General features: G+C 44.6%; 1 protein-coding gene across 1 annotated transcript; it reads left to right on the top strand.

Moving 5' to 3' along the window:
* Window positions 1–1,981: 1,981 nt before the first annotated feature.
* Window positions 1,982–8,684, top strand: LOC136443821 (pyrethroid hydrolase Ces2a-like). Its single transcript, XM_066441187.1, has 9 exons — window positions 1,982–2,423; window positions 2,716–2,837; window positions 3,076–3,204; window positions 3,831–3,966; window positions 4,150–4,341; window positions 4,774–5,353; window positions 5,625–5,751; window positions 6,631–6,754; window positions 7,908–8,684. Exons 1-9 carry the CDS (start codon window positions 2,052–2,054, stop codon window positions 8,064–8,066), a joined length of 1,941 nt encoding a protein of 646 aa, XP_066297284.1. The 5' UTR covers window positions 1,982–2,051; the 3' UTR covers window positions 8,067–8,684.
* The last annotated feature ends 9,139 nt before the right edge of the window (window positions 8,685–17,823 follow it).

Genomic DNA, 17,823 nt, shown 5'->3' with positions numbered 1-17,823 from the left:
GTTGGAACGGAACAACGTGCTTAAGGGTTTAAAGAGAAGGGTTGAAGGACCTGGCATCTGCGTCTGGTTAGTGGGTTAGTTTGAATCACTTAAGGCGAGATTCCGACATAGCTGGGTTGTAGTTAGACATACGGAAGAAATCATCTTAAAGGGTGTGACATAGACTTGGTGGGTGCCAAGCAAGATCTTAGCCAAGATCAAGAACAGTCACTTGTCAATACGTTGATAAGCACTGTACGTAGTGTCTTTGTTAAATAAGACAAGGCTTAGCATATCAAATACCGTTACTATGACGTTGGCCCTAGTCAATGATACAAATAACGTTCATATTTTGGTATGAAATTAATACTCTTATATTGATACATGTAACAGCTACTGTAATCGGGTTTTCGCACAGTATAGTTCTGACGACAGCGACTAATTTGAAGCCTCCTTCATTACGATAACTTCTTGGTGAAATCTTTATAATGTGGTCTATATATGTTTTAAGCTTATGGTACTGGTAAAGTTCAAAACACCTGAAAACTGGTAGAATCTCACGTGAGAAATAAAATTGACGGTTTCAGTTACTTTCATGATAAGAACGTTCAAAGACGGAGGGATTTAACATTATAGTAATGTATTCAAGGAAGTCAACTTCTTGATATCATAATCCCCTCCAAAAGATACATTGATACAGCTAACTCAACGTACTTTGTACGTTTGCTACAACTTACGGATTATCCACATTTGTTATAGACTATCCACATTACCTGCGTGTGTACCAGTACACAGTTGGAGACCAGCATCAGCAAACAGACAGGGGTAAACATGGTCTCACACCTACAGCTAGCGGTACATGCGTGGCTTCCTCTTCACTGGTGCTAACGGACTTATGACGCGTCACTGGGACTGTCCATATATGGGGATGGGCTCCCGGAAGTGACGTCGCTCGTGTCTGGTCTTCTTGGTTCAATCATCGTCCAATGTCTGGTTGAGTAACCGGAAATGTAGTCATGAACTTATCGTTGTTGTGTACAGTCGGAAGTGTACCAGGAAATGTACCCGCGAACTTGTAGTTTTGGAGTACAGTCAGAAGAGTACCGGGAAATAAGTCATGAATTTGAACTTTATTGAGTGTCTGGTCTAGTCTGTCTGGTGTGAGTGGTAATCGGTCACACACGCACTTAATCACTATGCGGCCAACTTGTGGAAATAGTTTGTCATCACAGAGAAGTTAGCTGGAAAGACAAGGTTGATCAAGGTTTGGTACAACCAGACCTAATCGGCCCTAAAGGCCGTCCCGGCCAGTAGGTGAGAAGACCAATGCTTATCGTACACAGAGAGCCGCGTTTGGGTCAACAGAGCCAACTGGGATCAAGTCGAGGTACCGTGCCGAAAATAGACGCATGCATCAACATCTTGATGATTAATTGGCGGACTAACTTGTCTGGTAGATTATTCACTTTATCATGCCGAAATTCTCCTATCATAATCTCTGTTAAGATTACGATGCACGTGTATACAAAGAAACAAAGAAACAAAGAAACAAACATTTACAAGTTGTGTAGAAGAGCGCTTATACCTAGTGTTACTATATGTTATTGAATAAATTTATGTATATATATATATATATATATATATATATATGTGTGTGTGTATGTGTGTGTGTGTGTGTGTGTGTGTGTGTGTGTGTGTGTGTGTGTGTGTGTGTGTGTGTGTGTGTGTGTGTGTGTGTGTGTGTGTGTGGTAGGTCTGTGCTAGCCTCTACCAGACTCCGCGGATCGCTGGGAAAATAGTAGAAATTGGCCTAATAGAGTGAATAGTATGCCAAGGGTAGTCAGCTTTGCAGAGAAGCCTATTGAACTTCTCTGCAAAGCTGACTACCCTTGGCATACTATTCACTCTATTAGGCCAATTTCTACTATTTTCCCAGCGATCCGCGGAGTCTGGTAGAGGCTAGGTCTGTGCCTCATCTCCTGTCACTAGGTTAAACTTTAACTGAAAAGTCCAAAGTTCGTTCTTGTGTTTTGTCGTGATGACCCTTCTTAGGAAAAAAAAACCCCGCAGCGATGAACACCTTTCCGAACCTCCTACTTTCCGCCTTGCTTTTGTCCGCATCTTGTGTGGCGCAGGAGCCGGTGGTGCCCACAAAGCACGGCCGAATCTCCGGCTACACCGCGGACTACAGCGGCGCGGCCGTGCGCACGTTCCTCGGTGTGCCCTTCGCCAAGCCGCCGACGGGGGACCTGCGCTTCATGCCGCCGGTTGAGCCCGAGCCTTGGGACGGGGTACTGGAGGCGACAGCCTTCGGGGCGGCCTGCCCGCAGGAGGGAATGTACCTTCCCGGGTTTGCCGAGCCGTTCTACACAGCCGACAGGGACTGGAGCGAAGACTGTTTATACATGGACGTGTATGCACCAGTCAGGAGCTCTGGCGCTGAGGTGGGGTGGAGCTTATAGTATTGAATATTCTGTAGGTGTATTTTAATTACCTTATCCAGAAGGTTTTGTTTTGCATAGCGTTCACGTGTGTGCCTGTCCTGTGTATGTGTGGATTGTCTTGATAAGGTATGTTGAGCATAGCTATGATTATTACGTTTATCGTTTGTCCTTGGCAGGACCCCCTAGGTATGCTGTTATATCCATGATTATCACCGTATCGTTTGTTCTTGACAGGACCCCCTAGGTGTGCCGTTATATCCACGATTATCACCGTATAGTTTTTCCTCGGCAGGACCCCCTAGCCGTGATGGTGTACATCCACGGCGGCGGCTGGCAGGTCGGTACGGGTTCGCGCAGCAACGGGACCCAGCTGGCTGCCGAGCAAAACGTCATCGTCGTCACCTTCAACTACAGGTGGGGACGTCATCCGTAGTTCTTTAAGAGCGACGTCTGGCGATGTTCAGATGTTTTGCATACCACACTCGCTGTGTTAAGCCTGAGTGTCATCCTACTTCGTTCGAGACTTTCCCTTCAACAACCAGGAGATTAACTAAACATCTCGAATGAAGATGATTATACAGAATGTTCAGATATACTTTAGACTTAGACCTACGTTATGACTGCGTATAAAAACTCTCGTTCCCCGGTCCAGACTTGGTGTGTTTGGGTTCCTGGGAACGGGGGACCATCATGCCCCGGGAAACGCGGGGCTGTTGGACCAGACTGAGGCCATCCGCTGGGTCAGGGAAAACATCGCCAACTTCGGAGGGGACGGAGACAGGCAAGTTCCGACGCTGTTTGCTTTTTTTGTTTGAGTTTCCAATTAAAAAAAAACCTCTTATATGTCCTCAAAGTAAAAAAAGACAGAGAGGGAGAAAATGATGCCAGGAGAGCAAAATTATCAGACCGATTTCTATGAGGTCAAGAGTCAAAGAACGTTTATATCTCTATTTTGTCATGTGGCTTCGGCTATAACATACAAGCAGAATCAAGGGTAACCGACCTATCTAGGGATATTGTGAAGGGATAGCTATGGTGACAGGATAGAAAAGAACGTACAATTAGATAAAGAAGGAGATCTTTATTGACACAACAAAAGCACAGCGACTTTCGTAAGGGTCTACTACATACATACATACAAACAAACGAATAGGTGCATACAAATGAGTTTGATTAGTTAAACACACAATCATATGGGATAGAGCAACATATCGAAATTTCATATACTTCTACATTGCTTGATCTAATGTCCAAACATTCTTTGATGTATATACCTATCTGTACACAGTAAGGATTATCACCTCCTATTATGTAATTGAATCTATCAACAGAACGGAGCTCATTGAATTCAATTGAACAAGCGGAGATAAATGTAACAGGACGTTGAAATTGATATTTTCCACACAGGATCACGATATTCGGGCTGTCTGCGGGCGGGATGGCCGTGAGTCTCCACCTCCTGTCTCCCCTGAACTCTGACCTGTTCCGCCGCGCCATCACACAGAGCGGGTCCCCCTTCACTCCGGGATTCCTCGGAACCAAGGTCAGTTTCTTCAGTTTCAGTTCTTAATCTAGCCATAACCTTAACCTTGACCCTGAACTCTGACCTGTTCCGCCGCGCCATCACACAGAGCGGGTCCCCCTTCACTCCGGGATTCCTCGGAACCAAGGTCAGTTTCTTCAGTTTCAGTTCTTAATCTAGCCATAACCTTAACCTTGACCCTGAACTCTGACCTGTTCCGCCGTGCCATCACACAGAGCGGCTCTCCCTTCACTCCGGGCTTCCTCGGAACCAAGGTCAGTTTCTTCTGTTTCAGTTCTAACTCTAGCCATAACCTTGAACCTGAACTCTGACCTGTTCCGCCGCGCCATCACACAGAGCGGGTCCCCCTTAACTCCGGGATTCCTCGGAACCAAGGTTAGTTTTCGGTCTCAGTTCCAACTCTAGCCTTAACCCTGACCCTGAACTCTGACCTGTTCCGCCGTGCCATCACACAGAGCGGGTCTCCCTTCACTCCGGGCTTCCTCGGAACCAAGGTCAGTTTTCTGTCTCAGTTCTAACTCTAGCCTTAACATTGGCCCTGAACGTCCGGCTGTCCAACGATATCTGGCTGCCTTCGACCCAATGTCAACCTTTAATCTTACGATTGGTGTCCTCTTGAGACCTGAATCTGATTTGAGAGTATCAAAAATTCATTCAAAGGACGATAGAGCATTTCTACATGAAATCACAATGCAGAGCTGATTAAATTCCTTCTTAGCGAGATTGCTAAACGTTCTGTAGAATTAGTTCGTAAAAAAAGACGAAGCACGTTTTGAGAAGAATGTTACTTTTTGCTCCCACATGCAGGAGTCTGCACTTGCCGACGCCAGACGGCTAGCTCAGTCCTTGGGCTGTGACGGAGGATCCGATGCTGTGATAGAGGCCCTTGTATCGTGTCTGAAGTCTAAGACGGCTCAAGACGTTCTGACAGCCTCCTCAGCCGTGCAGAGCCCTTCTCACATCTCCTTCACCCCCATCGTAGATGGAACATTCCTGCCTACGTCACCGGCGGAGATCTTCGCGGAGGGATCTGTGGAAGCCCGGGACTACATTCTCGGGGTGACCAGCATGGAAGGTGGAATCGTCCTCTACAACGACTTGAACGAGAAGATCGTGTCCGAAGACACCTTCAAAGAACACTTGGAGTACACCATGGGGGCGTACAACACAAACCTGGTTCAGATTACCCACGCGGCAAAGTTTGAGTACCTAACTGACGCCTCGGCAACCCCACGTGACCTGCAGATGGACTTCATGAGGATGTACGGTGATTGGCTGTTCGTTGCCCCGACAACGCGAATGGCGCGAGAGTTCGCCAACGCGGGGAATCCTACGTACTTGTACAACTTTGATCACGTGACCAGCTTCTTCGATCACCCATGGATTGGTAATGCTTTCAATAGATTTTCTATATATAATTTGATTATGTTTTCGTGTGTGTTAAAGAACCAAAAATACAGAAGAGTAAGAGTGTGGGTGACGCAATGGTTATCGATAAGTGACCCGATTGATGTTTATGATAGAAAAACAGAAACTGAACCCAGTGTTATTCCAAAGAGTACCAAAGTATTTGAGTATAGAATGAAAGGATGGTAGAATCATGATTTGAACTGATTGAACGTTCTAGAAAAAAAATGAGAATTCATTTCCATCGCCAGGCGGGGCCGCCCATGCCGAGGAGAACTACTACCTGTGGCCGTCTGACGTCACCGACATGATGACTGATGAGGAGAGACTGTTGGGGCTGCAGATGAGGAGAATGTGGTCCAACTTCGCCAAAACAGGGTAACAAAAAGATAGAATTTTTTCTTTGCTTTCTGTGAAGTAATTCTGGGGTTTCATTCGCTTTATGCAGAGTCACATGTCTTGGAGGTACTTGTAATGTCTGATGAAGCCTACAGAAACATCAAACACATGTGGGTAACAAGAACGATTATTCCCTTTGCTTTTTGTTAACTACTGCAGCGTTTTGTACGCATTAGGCAGAGGTGAATTTCCTGGAGGTACTGATTAAGCCTACAGAAACATCAAACATTGTACATTATGTGATTTACAAAACCACATGCGAAAACTGATGATAGCGACCAAATCTTGCACGGCTACTTAATGCTCTGGTAATTATGTTTTCCTCTTCCTAGTCTTGTTTTTTTCTTGCTCTCTTCTTCTTGGGGCACTGAGCACACTTAATATCATCTGTTGAATGTGCATCTGTGTTGGTAAAAGAGGCAGTACAGTGGATCGGTCATTCCTTGATAGATTTAATCACTTTATGGATAAGTCCAATTTCTTGTGTTGTAAATTGCAGCTTTGATACATAAATCGAAACATATTTCGTGTAGCGTGCTTAGTCCAGTGGTTAGCGATCTTACCTCTGGAACTAGAAACCCCGGGTTCGATCCCGGCTGTGTCGCTCACCCGGCATGCGCGGTACCGGAAAGGGTCGCAGTCCTTAGGACGGAACGTTAAGCCGAAGTCCACTGTTCATTGGGCTTGTGGAAAAGAGCTAGCTAAGGGGAATTTCCCCGTAGAAAGGAACCTGTAAACACTGTATATAGCGTCTGTTTTCTCTGTCACGACCAGTGGAAGATTAGCTCATCTGTTCATTGAGTTCATTTGAGCTTAACTGGTTCGAGATCACTTTTCTTTCCATCTTTCCGTCCGAAGGAACCCCAACTCGCAGGACCTGCCCGTGACGTGGCCTCAGTACGACCAACACAGCCGGCAGTACCTCACCCTGTCCACCAGCATGGGCCCGGTCTCCGTACGGGCGCACCTCCGCTCCAAACAGGTCAGACTTAAACAACTGACGTACCTTCAGTCCTAGCTCTATTCATTATACAGAGCCCAGACTACGTACATGTGCACCTCCGCTCGAAACAGGTCAGACTTAAACAACAGACGTACCTTCAGTCCTAGCTCTATTCATTATACAGAGCCCAGACTACGTACAGGCACACCTCCGCTCCAAACAGGTCAGACTTAAACAACTGACGTACCTTCAGTCCTAGCTCTATTCATTATACAGAGCCCAGACTACGTACATGTGCACCTCCGCTCGAAACAGGTCAGACTTAAACAACAGACGTACCTTCAGTCCTAGCTCTATTCATTATACAGAGCCCAGACTACGTACAGGCACACCTCCGCTCGAAACAGGTCAGACTTAAACAACTGACGTACCTTCAGTCCTAGCTCTATTCATTATACAGAGCCCAGACTACGTACAGGCGCACCTCCGCTCCAAACAGGTCAGACAAAAACAACATGTTCTGCTGCAGTACCAAGGTCACATACCAGGGGGCCCAAAATTGACCTTGAATTTTGCCTTCACAACACCCGCCCACATACCAAATTTCATTGTAATCCATCAAGAGGTTCTTGAGTTATGTTGCTTACACGGTAGTCCGGAAACAAACACACAGACACACACACAGACACACAGACACACCCAAAACTATATCTCGATTTTTCATGGAGATAAATATCAAGCAACTCTGACTCTCCGTAACAACAGATGTACCTTCAATCCTAGAACTCTCCATTACACAGAGCCCAGACTGCGTACATGTGCACCTCCGCTCGAAACAGATCAGGCTAGAAATATTAATTACTTAAACAACACTAACTCCCTCTAACAGCAGACGTACCTTCAATTCTATAGCTCTATTTACTATGCAGAGCCCAGACTGCGTACAGGCGCTCCTCCGCTCTAAATAGGTTAGACTACAGTGCACGCTATGATCAAACATTCGGTGAATACTGACAACAATACTATAAACACCCATGACACTATATTAAACCATGACTCGGTACAGGCGCACACCATTCTAAACAGATTACCTACTGTGTACATAACGTGGTCATACATTCAGACAAGATCTGTTTATGATTTAGTAGCTGTAGCTTCGCATAAAATCCTCAGCTTCTGGTCTGTTCCCCAGGTGTTCTTCTGGAACTACTTGGTGTCCGCCCTGGCCCGGGTGTGCTGCGCATGTGCGGGGCCGGTTTCCGTCGGTGCCGGGATGTCAGCCTCCATGTGGACTGCTGCGGGTCTTCTGGCCGGCTGGACTCTGACGGCAGGGGTCGGCATGGTTTTATAGCGCACTTTTCCTGTCTTTCTTTTGTACTTAAACTTTTTAGTCCATTGTACAGTAATTCACTACCATGATGTACACAGTCTAATCTGTCCAAACATGACATGGGCCTCTCTGGCGCTTACTGATTTCACTCACTGTGTCCTGAGATGTCTTTCCTGAGAATTTGAAATTTACTGTTTTAATACATAAACGTGGCCCTAACAAGAGGTGGAATCTACGGTGTTACCGCACTGTTCCTGTATAACGAAAGCTTTCTAACATCTAAATGCGTACTAACAAGTTCATTCAGCACACCAAGGTTTATAAACTATTCACCTCCTGTATGATATAGTGTACTACCGGTCCAGCTGGGCAATTTCGCATTATTGCACCAGCCGGATAATTGCACCAAATACGCTGGCAAATGGGGTGTGCAGTTAAGCGGCTTCTACTGTATCTCACCGGACTACGCCAAAATGCACCAAGCGTTCCCAAGATGTAATTGATTATGTAATGACAACTTATAAGAAGCAGCGACACCTGTGCTGCAGTGCAATGTGAACTAGCCAGAATTGCCCTGAGGAAAGTGACAGACGGTCACGGAAACGTCGGTTGAATAAATCACTTGGTTGTGTACAAAGAGTCTTTTTATTCAGTATTTCTTTTTTAATGCAAGATCATTTGTACTACCAATAAAAGATGTCTAGATCCGTCCAAATTGTTATCCATCCTGCAGTAATGCATAAGAGGTCTACTTCCAACATGAGAGGATGTTATTATGTTATTAGAGAGGGGGCGGTACAAAAAGCTACCTGTGTACGAACGAACTTGTAAATACTGTATGTCAAGCACGGTGGAAGACGAAACACATTTTCTTTCAAGTTGCCCCTTCTACGTTCAAGAAAGAAAGGCGTTGTTTGAAGAGGTCACCAAATTTCATCCTAATTTCTCCATGTTAACAGACAAAAGGAAAACTACTCTCCTCTTAACATCACAAAACCCACATATTTTAGAAAAAGTCGAATCTTTCGTCTTCCACTGTCTCAAATCCAAATAAGATAGAATTAAGTGTTAGTATTTAGACTAGAATAGTTACTTGCTGTATTGTTATATATTGTCTGTCCGTTCTTTCATGTTACATGTACTTGCAATTGGCCTACGGGCAAGAACTTACAATAAACTTATTAATAACTAAACTTATTAATAACCTAATGTAGGCAAACGCCTATCAAACGATTCTGCCGGAAGATCTGCTCGGAGATTAAGACCGTCTTATTGACTCGTACGGAATCTTAGCAAGCGTGCATGACATGTCCCCGTGGCGCAAGCGGTAACGCAACTTCGCTGCTTCGCCATTTGGTAAAGGTAGTACATGTAGTCTCTACCAGACTAACCGCGTCGGCTATAGAGAGAACATTTGCCATGGAGGGTAAAAAATTTTGACCCTATCTCCATAGCCGACTCCCTTCATACAGTTGACTCTATTTGGCCAATTTCTACTATTTTCCCAGCGACCCGTGGAGACTGGTAGAGTCTAAAGGTAGAGCCTGGAACTGAAACAGGATGACACTCAGGTTAACGGCTGTCAGGAGCGAGAGGAAAAAATGGCCGAAAAACTCTGACGGCATCGTCGTCATACCCTACGTCATCACCAGTCGGGAAGAGTACTGTGAGTAGGTCTTCATGTTCCCATCGGTAACATCCCCATTCCATCAGGGCTGCGTCAACGCGCCGACCACGCGCCGACCACGCGCCGACATCACTACGACCACGCGCCGACCACGCGCCGACCACGCGCCGACATCACTATGACCACGCGGGGACGTAAAATTTGACCAATATAGAAGGCCTTCTATATAAAACCTCCTTGACTGAGCGCTCAACGAATTTCATAGATAGAAAACGATTTTTTCACGCTTTTTTTTATATTGTATGTTTGAATATCCGATGTCAGAATTCCACTTTAAGATGTCATAAGGAACTATGGAAATGTATTTAGATGATCTATGTAGGGTGATGCACACCTTTACCAAATCAGATAATGTCGTCCATTTGCAACGTGCAATTGACAAAGTAATCGCAAAAAGATGTGGTCAACCGAAATCAATCTGTATCTGTATAGCCGGTACAACCGCCCTTCGGCGTAACACACCAGCTTCACAGGCACGCGGCGCGGCAGCAGCTGGTTATATTACACTGAACGGCCTGTCACACCTAACTTTTGCACATCTCACTGCAATCGTTCTTTGAAGCTATTTAGTGATGGTGTTCCTACAGCATCTGATGACAACGAGTTCCCTTCTACTATGGTTCTCGGGAAATACGAATTTTTGAACACATCAATACTTGGTTGTTAACTCTGGTACTTAAAGGCATGACTATTTCTTGTCCTCTTCTGGGCTGGTATTAGGTAATTATCAGTCGGTACATCCACAAGTTTATTAGTCATTTTGTACATCATACAAAGCCTGGATATTTTTCTTCTGTCTTCAAGTGACTTCCACTGCAGATCTGTTTTCATTTTAGTGACACTAGCACCTGTCATAGTTGTTCGTGCAGAACCTGGCAGCTTGGTTCTGCACCCTCTCCAGTTTATCCTTGTCTTTCTTTGTGTATGGATCCCATACTGTTGCAGCATATTCAAGGTTTGGTCTTACTAGAGACGTGTATGCAAGTGCTTTTACCTTTGCTGGGCATGCCCACAAATTACGTCTGATCACTCCCAACGTCTGCTTAGCCTTGTTAATATAGGTACCCCACTTCAGTCCAGTTGTTAATGTAACGCCTAGGTATGAGTGGCTTTTTCTTGTTGCTAGAGCCTGTCCACAGAACTGGTAGGTGGTTACAACTGAGGTCCGTTTGTTTGTTATGTGCATGATGTAACATTTTTCCGGATTAAACTGCATAAGCCATTTGCTTTGCCATTCCACGAGGGCGTTCAGATCTGCTTGCAGGAGTTGTGAATCATTCTGTGTAGATAACTCTATATATAACAGGCAGTCGCCGGCAAATAACCTCACATTTGTAAACTTTGAATTGTATAGAATTTGATTGTAAATGTTGCCACCAGTTAATGGCTTCCTTAAAATACCTTCCAATTAATCTATTTCATCATAAGACAGCTTGGTTTGGCCTTTATCTCGTGGAAGTTGGTTTCCAAGGGGAGCCCATTATATACAGGACGAGGCATGTTTCATTCAGTCAGGAGACAAAAATGGACAACATTCAGTAGAATAAAAATCCGATGCGTCAGAATAAAATCATTGCCCATAACTCAAAATCAGGAATGGATCACCCTCATGCTCGGCTGACGACGCTTTAAAAAAACACAAACTCAGGGTCGTGTTGTTAAACCAGTTTTATTGTCCATCAATTGTCAAACAGACAGGTTCATTTCTTTGCTTTCTGAGACGTACACGTACATGTCCGGAAATTGTTATCAAACTTTAACAAATACTATTCAGTGATTATCTCCTCCAAAATCCCTGCTGATATTAGTTACAAATAAGTCGGAAGCTGTTTTCGGTTTCTGTGATGTCTGAGGGATGTAACGAAGACACTTTCAGGCTACGATAATGATGTAAAATCCTAATCACCATTTTACCCTGTTACAGTTAACAACAAACGTTTTTATTCGTACTTGTATTTCAAGCACTTTAAGCAAATTTTATAGCACGCGCGGATTTCCGGCTAGGCTTTCCAGCTTGGGTGCCTTGCTCACTGGGGCCCGGTGGGACGTCCGTGCCTATCCTCGATGGCTTGTCTTAGGGGGTGGCTGCCGCTTCGCCATCTCCATCTCCAGCAGTTCTTCTGTGATAAGATAAAAATACAGACGATGTTAAAAACACTGATATCAAGCCGAGGTGAGGCAGTGGTAAAATATTTCAACCACACAAACTGGGTTCGTCACAGGAGGGATTGTGCTCAGAACCTGGCTATGTCATCGCGCACGTCACAGGAGGGATTGTGCTCAGAAACTGGCTATGTCATCGCGCACGTCACAGGAGGGATTGTGCTCAGAAACTGGCTATGTCATCGGGCACGTCACAGGAGGGATTGTGCTCAGAAACTGTTTATGTCATCGCGCAGGTCCGCAAAGAATAGGGTGCGTTCTAAAGCCCCCGTCACAAATAAGAAATACAGCTCGGCCGCCGACGTGTTGGCGCGCGGGCTTTAAAGGCATTTTCGGCCGAAGTACGGCCGCAGTCCTGTCGACTACGCGGGCTTCGGGCGATTTTTAGAAATCACAGTTGATCCAAATACTGGCCTTTTATCAAATCAGTCGATTCTGACTTCGTCCATGTCCAAGAGACGGTACCATCTCATGGGGGATGTTTAGTTTTTTGTGTTCTACTGACGTCACCCGAGATTTTCATGGGAAAATACGGTCGACGCTCGGGCGATTTTGAAATTCGGCGATTTTCGGGCGATCTAACATTCTATTCACTTCCCGCGGGCAGCCTGACGCGTGCACACATGCCGTTAAACGTTTCCAGATATCGCTAAACAGTGTCGGTAACTATTAATATTCCCCTTACTCACTTGCGTAGAATACCGAGAAAAACGGCGAATTTTGTATTTATCCGTCGTAAATTAGTCAGATTGTATTCGAACACTTGCTGACGCCGTTATTTCGACGGATGTCGTTCGAACGCGTTCTTTTTTCTGACGAGCTTCCGTAATGACATAAATGGGCAGTTTGTGAGCAAATAAAAATCCCCTTGTGACAAAATCAGTTTTTATGGTTCAGATTCGTCTGCAAATCAATCTACGACAGACAACTGGATGTGAAAGAACGTTACGTCACATGTTGAAGTCATGATCGGATTTAGGCACCAATACAGAACAGCTCAGACGTACCTTCCATGGCCAGGTCCGTATCTTCAGCCTGGTCTCGCTTGTCCATCTCCATCTCCAGTTGTTCTTTTGGTACAAGAGAAGAAATACAGGAGATGTTAGAAGCACTGATAGGTGACACGTGATATCGACAACAATTGAAAATAAGTCTACGACATACAACAAAGTGTATGTCACAGTTATGATAGGGTCCATCTACCCAGCAGACCACAGCTCAAATGTACAGGTGACAAGGCGGTCGTATGGTTGGGGTTGTCGAATCTAAAGGTTCGGGTTTCGAATCTCGAGCAGGTCTCGATGTTGTGCCCTTGGGAAATTAAGGGCCTGTGTACTTTGCGCCATTTTTTTCCACTCGACCCAGATGGAAATGAGTGCCTGGCTTCGAATCCTTTTCGACCGGACGTAAACCCGGAGACCCCTACCCTGGGCGCCCAGACTAGAACCGGGCGGCTAGCGATTTCCTTCGGCGGCCCAAGGCAGTCATCCCGCCCGATCTTAATCAACGCTCCGGGGAGTTGTAGCCCGGGGGGTTAAGGGCCGACCAGATCTGGGAGTTAGGGCCGCCGGCTGTCTCGGGGGTTTCGTGAGGGATCAAACATTTTCTTTTATTTTTACTTGGCTGAAAATCTGGCAGCTTAAGGGTTAACTCGCCTTTAGTACGTTAAAGATCCCACCACACTTAGCGATGTGAAGTAGGGGACAATCCCGGTGTGATTGGATCAAACCCTACATGCCGATCTTACGCAGCTAGTGCTACTATAGTCTAAAAAAACGAGTTTGCTACTGCAAACGGCGATTTACCGTTGTACATACAAACAAGCAAACAAACAATCCGTACCTCCTATCCCGGCCACCAAGTCTTCCAGCTTGGTCAGCAGGCCTTGCAGCCTCTCCTCACGCGGAGCAGGGAAGGCCGCGGCAAGCACCAGGCAGCTCAGGAAAAGGACGCACACGGACAGCTTCATCTTCGAATGGTCTGATGGACTCTGAGGAAAGATTATCAAACAAATTCCAAAGTTACCCAAAGGCATGATGTTATGTCTGTTTGCAGTAAATACTGTGAGACATTGTGTGCTGTGTCATAGTAAGAGCGCTTGGGACAGAATCAAAATTCTAATTTGTTCTATTAATTCGTTCAAGTAACAAACTTTCATTGGCTGTTCGCAGCTTACTGGGTCGCAGATAACTTGCTCCTACTGTACCGCGTCACTAGTATTTCAAGGACCGAGTCGTATTGACTTGAACCCGATGACTCCTCGCGAATGCACAATTAGGCCATTTTGATTTGGATATGGATGACATCTCCTGGAAAGCCCAAAACTGATACGAGCGTGCGAATAGAAAAAAAAGGTTTCACAAAAAGGTTGCCTTCATTATGAAATCTACGTGGTCAGGAAGGTTGAACTAATGGCTAAAAACACGGAGAATGGTATACCATATGGATTCTTCATTTTTGGTCTTTCACGTCTTCTTCTTTGAGTTTGGCATTCTAGACATTTGTACATGTTGTATCTGTTTGCAAAATATCTTTTTGCAATTTACGTCATGTATTTGCCCATTGTGTTGCTGCTTTGTTACCTTAATTATACAGTTGACTATAGATAATTACCTGATGTATTGCTCTGTGCTTGCAGTTACTTGGTACCCACACAAAGGCTCACTCGCACACCGCAATTATAGAGTTGTCTGTTAATTACTGATAATTCACGGTCCACGCCTTTCCTCAAACAAAAGAGCAAACATTTTTAATGTTCGTCAACTAATTTGTACAAACATTGCCTTGATAAACCGATGATGTTTAAAGCTTCTTGGTTTAACCGACGTCATTTTTTTCGTAAACACAAATGATAAACCTCGTTTGGGAAATTGAGGAAATTCGATGGGATATCACCCGAAGGGCAAAAAAATATCAATAAACGATCAAAATGTTGTCAGGGGAAAGGCAGGTCGACAAGTTTTTATCTGCTAATGCCTGTCGTTCTATGTGCACCAAGCCTGACTTAGGGTCGGTCACATTTGCCGTGCGATATGTTATACGGTCGACGACTGGGGGCATCTTTTCGATAGCCATGCATGTGCACAAAATTCAGCCTCATCTTATCATTTTTATCCTCTAAAAACCCCTCCTGGGCAGCCGATAGAGCGCCCCAAAGCTCTCAACTGTCGTGTCTTTCACAATGGGCCCCGGCAGTGACTTTCGGAACGTCCTCTTCTGTTCTGTGTGCACCTAGGCCGGTCATTCATGTCGTGCGACATGGGGTACGATCACGTGGGACATCCTTCTGATAGTCGTACATATATGTCGCACAAAATGCAGCTTCTTCTTACTATAACGCTCTAAACAGCCCTACTGGGTATCACTGATACGATCTGTACTCATGGACAATATGCCCCGGCTGTAGATTCCCTTATAGTGCTCAAAAAAAAAATCTAAAACGGTCGGGCTAGCAGGAAATAGCTAGAATTAATTAGACCATGCGAAATTCGATACAAAGTGGACGGGCCTCTCTCCTTCTATTGGAATGGAGTGGCCATATTTGTAAGTCCTGTAGAATTTCAAAGACGCTACTGATTTGTCCCTACAACTGCCTTTTTACGGTAATGGCTGCCCTACGATCCTTGACGGTGGATACTTTTCGTCACGGCCTGATTGAAAATTCTCAAACGTCAAAACCTTGCGGCTGCCGCCTACGACGAATGCGCCGTGAATCGCTGTCGAAGCTGTTGTAATCTGTTCTTCTCATAAGAGTTGTCCCGTATAATGCTGAGATAGTGTTTAGATTTAAGGGTAGAGATGGCGATCTGACTGAAACGGCGATTCTACAGGTAGAGATCGTGATCAGAGTTTTTTGTCGAGAAAGATCGCGACCAGAATGCTAGGAATGTCTTAAGATGGCCTCTCAATTGTAAATTCTGGGTTTTCATGTAACTTCATTAATCTTGGTGAGATCAATCTAATCGACGTGGAAAAGTTATGGCTGTCTTTGAAGCGAATATCCGCATTTAGGGAAGATCTACATACCATGATCTACCGGTAGAATTGCCGATTGCATCCGGCACCCTGACCGCGATTCGACCATTGATGGGCGAATTGTGGCTATGGCAAAACTTTAAACCCCATACGGTCCGATAAATGAGCATGAGGTTTTTTTAAACAACAAATATACAAACGCAAGAAAAAGAGACTCCAACTAAAAACATGGCATACGTAGGAGATGATCTGCTACAGTGCTGCTACTTACCGAGTTTCTGGTCAGGACGATGCCGGTGAGCTCTAGATTGTCGTCTGGAGATCTTCTTTCTTCTTCTTCTCGGGTCTGGAGACGAGAGTGTAGGAAAAAGGGTGGAAGAGGCCTTATTTAACTGTTCCCGCACGGCAATTATGATCAATTATGCAAGTTGTAATCATTGGCAATTACGTAAGTCACCTGATAAAGTAGTTGTCTGCTCATGTTATATGCAATTTGTAACCATTGGTAACGTGATTCCATCTGATCAAAGTAGTTGTCTACTCATGTTATACAATATCTCTATTGTGGCTCATTCACGCAGAGGGAGTTTGAACAACATCCTCCATTGATGTCCAAACTGCCTGGTATCAAACACGTTCTTAGTAAGTTCGATGTCGCGAATATAAGAGGAGCCGGGATCCGCTCGGTATGGAAAAAGCTGCATGATCAAAAGATCAAATCTTCCAACACCTGGAATGTGCTGATGTAGGCAGAGATAGAAGTATGGTTTGTGGCAGTAATTATCTATTGTAATTGTCAGGCAGTAATTACAGTTGCTGGTAATCAATCATTAAGTTTAGACGAATTCTGTCCTGTCTTTGAGACCGCGAACAGTAACAACACTGCGCTTTGAATCGACACACACTGATTTGAGTTTAGTCGGGCAGTTGGATTTTTCCTTTAAAGCTATGACATTACAAAAAGACGATCATCACCAAAATACTTTTTTATGTACCAGGCAGAAAATGGTAGGTACTGCACTGTGGAATGCGGTGTCAGAGGGCCTGGGCGTTCCCTTAGATTATGACTAATATCCCTTATGTTCACGTGAAGATAACGCCATCTACCCATGATCACTTACCTGCTGTACACCTGTGTTACTGCCGAAACTTATTTGCTAACTCGTCACGGTAACAACTTTACTTACTCACACGGATGATTGTATTTTAGTCTTTTGGTAACCAGTAAATGTACTAATGTTCAGTTTCCCTCTGTTTAAAGTCTATAAAACAAACTTTAATGAACAGATGTTCAGACACAGACAACATTTGAAGAACTTCCATTGTCATGCACGATGATAGGAAAACCCTTAGAAGTATCCAATTAAGATTCCGCTTCTTGTAATGCAAAGAATTGCTTTAGGGCTGTGTTATTGTGCGTGCTATTTTGATCCTTATTTGTTTCTCGTGTGCAGTGGACCGATGTTGACCCTAGTTGAAAAGCAAAGGTATGAAAACACCTGACAAGACATCAGCATCTTACACATCTTTCATCTCACGTTATAAAGTTGTGGGGTGTTTAAAAGCCTTTTTTTTAAATTGTGGTGCTAGCTGGCCAAGTTGTGAACATTCCAGCTTGCCAGCCTTTGAGTAAACTTTGGCACCTGGTAGTAGCTTTACGCGGGAGGAATTAGCTAGTTGGCATCGTGGTTGATGAATTGTTGTAAACGTCTGTGTTTCATCTTGTGTCAGTGATTTAGCAAATCAGGCTATGATTGGCATATAATTTATTTCATATGATAGGCTTCCATATATTGTATGTTTAAATATCCTGTCCGATGTCAGAACTCCGAGTTAATATGTCATAAGGAACTATGGAAATGTGTTTACATAATCTATGTATTGTGATGCGCACCTTTAACTAATTAAAGAGGATGTCGTCCATTTGCGCCGCAAAGTAATCGCAAAGAGATG

This window comes from Branchiostoma lanceolatum, chromosome 10 (assembly GCF_035083965.1).
Source record: "Branchiostoma lanceolatum isolate klBraLanc5 chromosome 10, klBraLanc5.hap2, whole genome shotgun sequence".
Lineage (NCBI taxonomy): Eukaryota > Metazoa > Chordata > Leptocardii > Amphioxiformes > Branchiostomatidae > Branchiostoma > Branchiostoma lanceolatum.
Note: the sequence above shows the minus strand (reverse complement) of the source record. Positions and strands in the feature narration are given on the sequence as shown.

Excerpts from the sequence above, each read along its gene's own strand:
- LOC136443821 (XM_066441187.1), top strand. The coding sequence starts at position 2,052 with ATGAACACCTTTCCGAACCTCCTACTTTCCGCCTTGCTTTTGTCCGCA. Across the intron at positions 5,354-5,624 it reads CTTCGATCACCCATGGATTG|GCGGGGCCGCCCATGCCGAG; the intron begins GTAATGCTTTCA and ends TTCCATCGCCAG. Across the intron at positions 6,755-7,907 it reads CGCACCTCCGCTCCAAACAG|GTGTTCTTCTGGAACTACTT; the intron begins GTCAGACTTAAA and ends TCTGTTCCCCAG.